The sequence below is a fragment of the Lepisosteus platostomus genome, chromosome 4 (assembly GCF_059453375.1).
Source record: "Lepisosteus platostomus isolate fLepPlt1 chromosome 4, fLepPlt1.hap1, whole genome shotgun sequence".
NCBI classification, from domain to species: Eukaryota; Metazoa; Chordata; class Actinopteri; order Semionotiformes; family Lepisosteidae; genus Lepisosteus; species Lepisosteus platostomus.
In genome coordinates, this window is record NC_142614.1 from 6,491,910 (window position 1) to 6,502,298 (window position 10,389).

General features: G+C 53.3%; 1 protein-coding gene and 1 long non-coding RNA gene across 3 annotated transcripts in view; one reads left to right on the forward strand and one right to left on the reverse strand.

Moving 5' to 3' along the window:
• The window catches only part of LOC148672263 (uncharacterized), a 94,380-nt gene extending 87,741 nt beyond the window's left edge, over nucleotides 1–6,639 (reverse strand). Inside the window, exons 1-2 of the long non-coding RNA XR_015935732.1 lie at nucleotides 6,509–6,639; nucleotides 144–6,132 (exon numbers count right to left, since the gene is read on the reverse strand). This is a non-coding gene — a long non-coding RNA (uncharacterized LOC148672263). The remainder of the gene's footprint in view (nucleotides 1–143; nucleotides 6,133–6,508) is intronic.
• Nucleotides 923–9,288, forward strand: LOC148672271 (proteasome subunit alpha type-6-like). 2 transcript variants are annotated; one of them, XM_088627878.1, is made up of 7 exons: nucleotides 923–1,047; nucleotides 3,593–3,687; nucleotides 4,066–4,147; nucleotides 4,887–5,042; nucleotides 7,484–7,662; nucleotides 8,576–8,670; nucleotides 8,986–9,288. In XM_088627878.1, the coding sequence occupies exons 1-7, from the start codon at nucleotides 972–974 to the stop codon at nucleotides 9,041–9,043; spliced, it is 741 nt and encodes a 246-aa protein (XP_088484004.1). In that variant the 5' UTR covers nucleotides 923–971; the 3' UTR covers nucleotides 9,044–9,288. The 2 variants fall into 2 exon arrangements, with proteins under 2 accessions (XP_088484004.1, XP_088484005.1); XM_088627879.1 differs by lacking the exon at nucleotides 8,576–8,670.
• Nucleotides 9,289–10,389: the final 1,101 nt, after the last annotated feature.

Genomic DNA, 10,389 nt, shown 5'->3' on the forward strand with positions numbered 1-10,389 from the left:
ATAATAATAATAATAATAATAATTGCTTACACTTATATGGTGCTTTTCTGGACACTCCACACAAAGTGCTTTACAGGTAATGGGGATCCCCTCCACCACCAGCCCTACCTGGATGATAGTGCACCAGTAGGCTCACCACACACCAGCTCTCAGTGGGAGGAGAGCAGAGTGATGAAGCCAGTTCAGAGATGGGGATTATTAGGAGGCCATGACTGGTAAAGTCCAGGGGGAAATTTGGCCAGGACACCGGGGTTACATCCCTACTCTTTTCGAGAAGCGCCCTGGGGTTTTTAATGACCACAGAGAATCAGGACCTCGGTTTAACGTCTCATCTGAAGGACAGAGCCATTTTTACAGTACAGTGTCCCCATCACTGTACTGGGGCATTAGGACCCCCACAGACCGCAGGGTGAGCGCCCCCTACTGGTCCCACTAACACCTCTTCCAGCAGCAGCAACACCTACAGCAGCAAGTGTAATAACTCAGTCCGCGCTTTGATCAAGAAACAAACATGATCAACCGCATCCGGCTAAAGTACTTAGCACGATGTCCACACGAATTTGCGGACTGTGTGGACTGGGCAAACGTGGCGTTGCGGGCTGTGGCTGCAGCGGCAGTACAGTTAGGAACCGTGGAGAGCGGCCGCGGTAGTGCCGATGCCGCCGGTGAGCAAAGTGCAGGAGAAAGACACCCCGAAGGAGGTGTGAGACGCGTGTGAACCGCCCGAGAGTCTCCACCCGCGCAGCAGGCAGGCCGTGGGCAACCGGCAGCAGAGGGCCGGCGGAGAGCGAAAGAGAAAGAGAAAGCGAAAGAGCAGCGGTTCGGGAAGTGTGTCTGTCTGCTGCATCACCCTGCGCCTCACTCGGGCCTCGCCGCCTCGCCCAGAAGAGCAGACGCCCGTCCCCGGCAGATCCCGGCCGCCCGCCCGCAGCCCCCCGGTTTGCCGACACGCTCCTCGCTCCAGGGCCGCCATGTCCCGGGGCTCCAGCGCGGGGTTCGACCGCCACATCACCATCTTCTCCCCCGAGGGCCGCCTCTACCAAGTCGGTGAGCGACCGAGTCGCTCTTTCTGCCGAGCGCTGGCGGGGAAACGAGGGGGGGGGGAGGTGTAAAGACAGTTAAAACGCTCGCGTTTTCGTCCCGCGAGGGCCATTACTGATTTCACGCGGCCCGCTGGAGGGAGCCACTCTCCCGGTAGCGAAGCCCGGGTCCCCCGGTCCGGTGCGGGTGACCCTGTTACTTCTCGCCCCGCTCTCACCGCCCGCACCGAGCGGGCGAGCCGGTCGCTACCGGAGCGCTGTTGGCCTGGTAACTAACTCACAAACCCCGGGGCGGCGGGGCCGAGCCCGCTCCCTGCGGGCTGTCGACCTCGCCACACCGTGCCGGTCCGGCCGCCCGCTGTCCGTGCGAGCAGGCGAGGTTACGGCGAGCTCAACCGACTGGGCTCCCGCTGCGACGCCCCGACTTGGCACTTTTCGTCACAGACGGGCACACCGTGACCCCTTTCGTCTGAAAATGCCGCCCCCCCTGCTCGGCGCTGTGCGCGGTCCCTGCCGGCGGCCTGCGCTCTGAGCTCTGGGCGCTGACTGAGTTAACATTCACGGCGAAAAGGCCAACCCAGCCGCAGAGACGCCGACAGACCCGAGCGCCTTGGCGTCTCGAAATGTTTTCTCCTTTTCAGCCCAAATCGAAGCAGTCGAACTGCAAACGCAAGATTTTGGGGGCCAAAACGTTGTTTATCTAAGAAATTGTTTTTGAAGTGCCGAATATGAACTGAAAGAACGATCAGGTTAGGTTTTCGTCCAGGTAATAACGCAAGGCGTTTTATCGGAGCTCTCCGAAAACCTCCCAGATTCAAGACAGCGCTGCTCTGCGATCACGCCTTATCCCGACCCGCTGGCCAGACAGCCCGAAGTTCTGGGATGGGGGCCTGTGTGATCTGGGGTGTAAAGGCGGGGGGACGTGACCCCAGTGTGCTCGGACCGCAGCTCCTGGCAGGACAGGGGCAGAGAGCTGCCGGTGGCCCGACCCGTGACTGGCCTGTGAAGCACGCAGCGCTGTGTAATTGTGATCTCAAGTCGCAGCTGCGGAAACGAAATAAACGGTGCTGGACGTCTGCGCGCTGCTCATTCTGAGTCGGATTTGCTTATTTATTACGACTCGAGCGCGTTTTAGAAAGAACACAGTGTACAGTGTAGAAGATGCGTTTTACAGCCCAGTCATCCCTCCTCAGACGAACTGCATTCGTTCCTCGACAGCTGCTGGGAGGGTGAAAACTCAGTTCAATTCACTGATCTTCACTTCAATTCACTGATGAACTCTGATTGGTTCAGAGCCCAGACATGTTCCGTCAAACACCGGAATTTCACCTCAATACAGCACAGAGCTGGACCTAAGGATGCGAACTGCAACAGTCCTGGTTAATTGTCCAGTATGCCTAAAGTCATAGACAACAGGAAGGAAAACATCACCACTCCTCATTTACACTACTGACAAGTACATAGACATCACTACCCTGCACTCTAGGCGCTTAACACACACACAAGCCTTCAGTTGGAAATAAGTTCAGATGTATAACAGTTCAAAGTAAATTCCTCCTCTGAGATGATGCGATAAAAAGTGCTCCAGGCAGTGCTTTAGGGGAGCCCAGTGAGAATCACCTCGCTCAGTGAAAGAACAGGCAGGACCTACTTCTGGTACAGTATGAGCAGAACCTCCTATGGGCAGGGATTACTGTTCTACTGGAACAGTACAGAGCTGCAGGACACAGCTGCCTTCTTTGTCAAATTGCATGTTGGTACAACTGGAGACTGTCCCACCGGAGACTGTCCCACCAGAGACAGTCCCACCGGAGTCTGTCCCACCAGAGACAGTCCCACCAGAGACAGTCCCACTAGAGTCTGTCCCACCAGGGACAGTCCCACTAGAGTCTGTCCCATCGGAGTCTGTCCCACTAGAGTCTATCCCACCTTAGACAGTCCCACCGGAGTCTATCCCACCTTAGACAGTCCCACCGGAGTCTGTCCCACCAGAGACAGTCCCACCAGAGACAGTTTATCCCACTAGAGTCTATCCCACCTTAGACGGTCCCACCAGAGACAGTCCCACTAGAGTCTATCCCACCTTAGACAGTCCCACCGGAGTCTATCCCACCTTAGACAGTCCCACCGGAGTCTGTCCCACCAGAGACAGTCCCACCAGAGACAGTTTATCCCACTAGAGTCTATCCCACCTTAGACGGTCCCACCAGAGACAGTCCCACTAGAGTCTATCCCACCAGAGACAGTCCCACCAGAGACAGTCCCACCAGAGACAGTCCCACTAGAGTCTGTCTCACTAGAGTCTGTCCCACCGGAGTCAGTCCCACCAGAGACAGTCCCACCAGAGTCTGTCCCAGATAGTGTTTGAATGTACAGGGAGGTTAACAGCAGACAGAAGGAAGAAAAACAGCAGCGTGGCTCCAGGGTCTTGGCCGACACTGTTGTGGTTCGCTCGGGCCTTTGCAGCCCCTGTCCTGGTTCTCTGAGGTCTTCGAACCCCTCTCCCGTCTCCGCCCCTCTCCACTGACGCCTGTCCCCCTCCTCTCTCTCAGAGTACGCCTTCAAAGCCATCGCGCAGAGCGGCCTGACGTCGGTGGGCGTGCGAGGGAAGGACTGTGCGGTGGTGGTCACGCAGAAGAAGGTTCCGGTGAGCGAGGGGGGCGGGGGGGCAGGGGGGTGGGGGCGTAGAGACGTGGGGGCCCTCGAGCCCGGCTGTCTTCCTGGGAAGAGGCGGGCGCGGCGGGGAAAGAGCTGGCAGTGAGCGCACACCCGCGAGAGGCTGGCAGCAGGCCCAGAGTGGCGTCAAGCCCTGCCCAGTCAGCTGACAGCTCCGCTTCGCTTGGCCGTCCCTGGGGGGTATAAACAGTGGGACAGGACCAGGCCGGCCCGAAGCCCCTCTGCGTGACGCGGCTGCTGGGCTGATCCTGCTGAGAGGCGTGGCTGGGGGGGGGTCTGGATCTGGGGGCGGTCTCACATGTTGTGGTTGTTGCTCAGTGGGCTGTTCTGCCCTCTCTTCTCTGCACAGGACAAACTGCTGGACGCCACAACTCTGACAAATGTGTTCCCGCTGACCCCCCGCATCGGATGCCTGATGACCGGGCAGGCCGGTGAGAGGCTCTCGTCTCGTGCTCACACCCCCTCGCCGCCCTGCCGTTCTGCAGGCTGTACCATATAACTCTCAGTCTGCACGTCTCGGGCTCTCTCACTGCACACTGCACTCCCCTTGAGCCCCTTTCTCTCTCACTGCCCGACAGCTTTCATCACACTAATCCCACTTTCCTCTCTCTGTCTGAGCCTCTCCGTTCCTCCCTCTCTCACTCTCTCACTCCCTGAATCTCTCTGTTCCTCCCTCTCTCACTCTCTCCCTCTCTGAGCCTCTCCGTTCCTCCCTCTCTCACTCTCTCACTCTCTGAGCCTCTCCATTCCTCCCTCTCTCACTCTCTCACTCTCTGAGCCTCTCCATTCCTCCCTCTCTCACTCTCTCACTCTCTGAGCCTCTCCATTCCTCCCTCTCTCACTCTCTCACTCTCTGAGCCTCTCCGTTCCTCCCTCTCTCACTCTCTGAGCCCCCCCATTCCTCCCTCTCTCACTCTCTCCCTCTCTGAGCCTCTCCATTCCTCCCTCTCTCACTCTCTCACTCCCTGAGCCTCTCCGTTCCTCCCTCTCTCACTCTCTCACTCTCTGAGCCTCTTGGCTTCTCTCTCACACTCTCTGCACCTGTTTCTCTCTTTCACTATTGGTACTGTATCTGTCTATATCTCAAATCCCAGAAGTACCGTACAGGTGTGACTGTCCTGAAAGGCGTGGCCAACTCTCTGACTCTCAGCCTCTCTTCATACCCCTCAGCGGACAGTCGCTCCCAGGTGCACCGGGCTCGTGTGGAAGCTGCTGAATGGAAATATAAATTTGGTTACGAGATCCCAGCTGACATGCTGTGCCGGCGCATGGCTGACATCTCCCAGGTCTACACACAGAATGCTGAGATGAGACCACTGGGCTGCTGTGAGTCTACAAACGTCTCCATATAATGCACCTTTCCACATTTCCACAGCTTTTCCATAGAGTCAACACTGTCCTCTCTGTACGGGCAACAGAGTCACACTGACCTGTCAGTAGAGTCAACACTGTCCTCTCTGTACGGGCAACAGAGTCACACTGACCTGTCAGTAGAGTCAATACCGTTGTGAACCAAGAGTCACAGTGGCATCATAACATAGCCAATAGTCTTACACGCTTCTTTCTAAGGCCAACACAGGCATCTTAGTCTTTGCAACAGAGAATTGTGCCATATAAAAAGACAAAGGGGCTCCAAACACGATTGGAAATGTCTTATTTTGGAATGATGCACAAGGCCCAGCTGGACACACCACTGCTGAGCTGCTGCTTGCATCATGATGTTCTTAATATTATGTGTGCATAATGCCTCAGTTTAGGCAGCCCCTTGTAATATATAAGGGCTCAGGGTAAGAGTATCAGACAGTTATTATAGAGATCTCAGATAGCTGTGTGCATGACACCCCTCTGCTCAGAAGTCTCCAGCTTCCCACTCTGGGAGATCTCCAGTCCAGCAGATTTTATAGGTCACACCAGTAAGTAACCGTTTCCAAGAATCTAGAATAATTTAATTGCGAAAATCCGGGTTATTTGTCAAACAAAGTACTATATAGATATTAAAAAAAAAACTTGCTTACTTGATCAATAACCAGCTTAGAACAAGACTGCATACAGTACATCAGGGTTCTCATCCTGGGACATGGTGGAGACGCCTTGGTTTAGTTTAGCCCCAGAGTCTGCAGTGATCTAGAGTCAGGGCAGGGACTGCACTCGGGTTAGAATACCTGGGTGCGAAGCAGCCAGTGGCTTTGTATACAGAACAGAGCTGCGAGCCCAGTGGTGCCCCACACACAGATCGCTCAGAGGCTCAGACCGGCGCTGCCTACACGCTGAGGCTGCTTATCCCAGCGGGAAGTACTGTACTGCACTGCTCCCTCGCTGTGACGCTCATACAGCGCGGCCATCGTTCCTTATGCGCAGCGCTGCCTGTCCCACGACGTTTCACGTTCTCCTGGGGGAGAAATTTCCCCCCAAATTGCTGTGGGGGAATGAATATTTAAATACCACGGACGTGCACAGGAATTGTCAGTTCAAGTAAGACCGAAGAGGAATAAAATCCTGTTAACGTTCAGCTAGTCGGTTTAAATTGACTTGCTGTCTTAACGAGCAGCTTTTCTTTTATTGCAGTTAATGTTCTTAAGTTGTTCTCACAGATGGTATGAGTTCACGTTTGTCACTGTAACATTCTTTCAGTCTGTATACGCATACATACAAAGGTGCTACGGTGTTACACGGTGTTATTTCGTTATATGAATGGATTGAAAGAGGGAGTTGTTATATTTTAGTCAGGGATGAGTGACAAATAAAATCTGAAGATGTGTCTGAAGGAAATGACGATAAAATAATGACCTTACCTTGAGAATTAGTGTCGTTTAAAAGGCAACGTTTTCTCCCCCGCTCGCCCGGTCCTGAGCGCTTTGTGCTTGCCCCTTGCGATTCCGAGGGGCGTGGAAACATTTCTAATGTCGGGCCGTGATTGGCCGTGAGGACGCCCGCGCTAATGACGGATTGGAGGATTCTTTATGGGGCGGGCTTTTGTGTCATAGCGGTGTCCTGCGTGCGCGTGTGATTCAGGTGAGGAGCTTAGGAAACAAGACAGATTTGAATGGTGTGTACCTTCTTCCAAGTGTTTTTATGATTATTTCCAAGCGGTCACGCTCTGAAATGTTCCACAGTCTTAAGAACTGACCTTGTATCTCCTATACCTTAACCCACTGAAGCTCAGCAGGTGTGAGCCTGGCCAATACCTAGAGGAGAGACCTCCTAGGAAAAACTAAGGTTGCTGCTGGAAGAGGTGTTAGTGGGACCAGTAGGGGACTCTCACCTTAAGGTCTGTGTTGGTCCTAATGCCCCAATATAGTGACGGGGACACTATACTGTAAAAAAAGCGCCATCCTTCGGATGAGATGTAAAACCGAGGTCCTGACTCTCCATGGTCATTAAAAATCCCAGGGTGTTTCTCGAAAAGGGTAGGAGTGTTAACGTGGCATTCTGGCCAAATTTGCCATTGGCCTTTAACAATCCTAATAATCCCCCTCTCTGAACTGGCTTCATCACTCTGTTCTCCTCCCCACTGAGAGCTGGTGTGGGGCGAGGGCGGTGGCGCACTCACATCATCCAGGTGGGGCTGCACATTGGTGGTGGCAGTGGGATTCCCCATTACCTGTAAAGCACTTTGAATGGGGTGTCCAGATAAGAGCTGTATAAGGGAGTATATATGATTATATCTGACCGGGTGCAAACGCCCAGGTCGTCTGGGCTCTGGTGATGTGGATTCAGAGAGAGTGGCTCAGGGCGGCGGGTCTCATCCCCCTCTCTCCTCCCCCCAGGCATGATGATGATTTCCATGGACCCCCAGCTCGGCCCCATGCTGTACAAGTGCGATCCCGCCGGCTACTACTGTGGCTACCGCGCCACCTGCGCCGGTGCCAAACAGACCGAGGCCAGCAGCTACCTGGAGAAGAAACTGCGCAAGAGGCCCGACCTGCCCTACGACAAGACCGCGGAGGTACCGGACGCCCCGAACACCAGGGAGCTCAGCCACAGCTAGCAACAGCATTCACGAAGCAGAGACGGCACAACACCAGACACTAAACCGAGCAGGCACAAACACCGCAGGTTGCGGTATATCAGAACTGAGCCTGCTGCAGGGCCTTATGAGGATGCTCAGACCATGGGGTGTTAATGTCTTGTAAAAACAGAGAATAATAATAATATAATAAACTTTATTTTATAAAGCGCCTTTAAAGGTGGCTTCTCAAAGCGCTTTACAGGATGACAAGAACAATAAATAAGAAGACTACAACAATAAATAAGATAAGACACAATTACAATTACAATGATACAACAATAACAATAGAGGAGACCGTGGAAGGTGGTGAAGAATGGAACCAGTCAAGTAAAGGCTTTTCTGAAGAAGAGGGTTTTGAGTCTGTATTTGAAGGAGTTTAGAGAAGGTGACTCTCTGATATCCTTGGGCAGAGAGGTCCAGAGCTTGGCATAGCAGGAGAAGGCCCTGTCACCCATACAATGTAGATGGGCTTGGGGGACAGTAAGGAGGGCAGAATTAGAAGAGCGGAGGTTGTGAGGTGGGGAGTAGGGCGATAATAGTTCAGACAGGTATTGAGGTGCCAAGCAATGTGGGACAGTGTGTGTGTGTGTGTGTGGCTGAGTGCAGTGGGACTGTATGTATGTGTGTGGATGAGTGCAGTGGGACAGTGTGTGTGTGTGTGTGTGTGTGTGTGTGTGTGTGTGTGTGTGTGTGTGTGTGTGGATGAGTGCAGTGGGACTGTATGTATGTGCGGATAAGTGCAGTGGGACAGTGTGTTTGTGGACGAGTCCAGTGTGCGTTTCATGTGTGTGCTGGAACGTAAAATCACAATGAGACAGTGTGTATCAGCGTGTATCCTGTCTGTCCGCAGCTGGCGATCACCTGCCTGTCCTCCGTCCTCTCTCTTGACTTCAAGCCCAGTGAGATCGAGGTGGGGGTGGTCACCAAAGACAACCCTAAATTCAGGTAGAGAAGATCCCAGCTCTGTCCCACTGCTTCTTTCTGACTGTGGCTGTGTCAGTGTGCCTCACTGCCTCTCTGCATCTTGATATCTTTCAGCACGTCTGTGTGTGACGCTGTCTCTGAGACTTTCTCAGTGTCTCTCAGTCTCTCAGTACGTGACAGTATGTCAACAAGGTTGAGCCGTGCACTGTGCCCTGTCTCATCACGCACCCTTTTCTCACTCCTCCCCCCTGCGGCTAGTTTACAGATGTAAAAAACGGATGTGGGAAGAAGTCCCTAAATGAAGGATGAAAACTAACCCTGTGCCCTCCCCCACAGGACGCTGAGTGAAGAGGAGATCGACGCACACCTGGTGGCCATCGCTGAACGAGAATAGAGACACCACCGCACACACATACTGACTGAGTCAGGGGCTTACAGTGTGACACACACTGACACATACACAACTCTGCCAGACACACTGGCCAACACCCACGGACACTGACACACACGCAGATAACACAAAGAAAAAACGCTTCACAAACAGCACATGTCACTGCAGATCTACGAGTGTGTGTGTGTGTGTGTGTGTGTGTAGTGCATATATATTTTTATTACTTTGTAATAAACTTGGAAGACCAACTGCTCTCTCTCCATCAGTCAGGGTGCTGCTTCGTCATGGGTGTGGAACTTTGATTTGGTTCCGTTACTGCTCCTGTCTGGCTTCTACCGCGGAAACCTCATCCCGAAAAATGAAAACCGCACCGTCTTGAGCAAGCAGGTGTACAGACTGCTTTACTACCCTTTTCTGATACACATTTCCATTACAAACTAGGGGTCACACATACGGTTAAACAAACGTTTTGCTTGTGAAACGTACATTTCAAGGCCAGCAGCCAGCAGCTGTGAGCCTGGTCAGGACCTGGAGGGGAGACTCCTGGGAAAGCAGAGGTTGCTGCTGGAAGAGGTGTTAGTGGGGCCAGCAGGGGGCGCTCACCCTGCGGTCTGTGTGTGTCCTAATGCCCCAGTTTAGTGATGAGGACATTATACTGTAAAAAAGGTGCCGTCCTTCGGAAAAGACATTAAAAATCCCAGGGTGTTTCTCGAGAAGAGTAGGGATGTAACCCCGGGGTCCTGGCCAAATTTCCCCCTGGCCTTTACCAATCATGGCCTCCTAATAATCCCCATCTCTGAACTGTCTTCATCACTCTGCTCTCCTCCCACTGAGAGCTGGTGTGTGGGGAGAGTACTGGTGCACTATGGCTGCCGTCACATCATCCAGGTGGGGCTGCACACTGGTGGTGGTGGAGGGGATCCCCATTACCTCTAAAAAGCTTTGAGCGGAGTATCCAGAAAAGAGCTATAGAAGTGTAAGCAATTATTATTATTACATTTCCTGAAGTGGGTAAAGGCAGACCAGCCAATGTGTCCAGCCCACAGTGTCGGGAAGGTACAGTTAAATCTCGGAGACCACAGCCAACCACAGACCCCACGGGGGAGAAGGAAAGGATGGGGCTGGGTGGCAGGTGTTCAAGAATCACACCCACACCTCCTCCCAGCCGCTCCTGCTGCACAGAGGCCCCAGCATGCTTTTCAGGGAGCGGTCCTAATATTTTGGCCAGTGGTGGGGGGTGAATTTCATTTCACGGATTGTGATTCTTTAGGTTTTCTATGTGTCCCATGTGGGAAATCATTAACATCTCTAGTGCGACATTTGTTTTGTATCAAATCTCACACATTCTG

Coding starts and splice junctions, on each gene's coding strand:
- LOC148672271 (XM_088627878.1), top strand. CDS start 972: ATGTCCCGGGGCTCCAGCGCGGGGTTCGACCGCCACATCACCATCTTC. Junction 1,048..3,592: donor GGGCCGCCTCTACCAAGTCG/GTGAGCGACCGA, acceptor CCTCTCTCTCAG/AGTACGCCTTCAAAGCCATC. Junction 5,043..7,483: donor GATGAGACCACTGGGCTGCT/GTGAGTCTACAA, acceptor TCCTCCCCCCAG/GCATGATGATGATTTCCATG.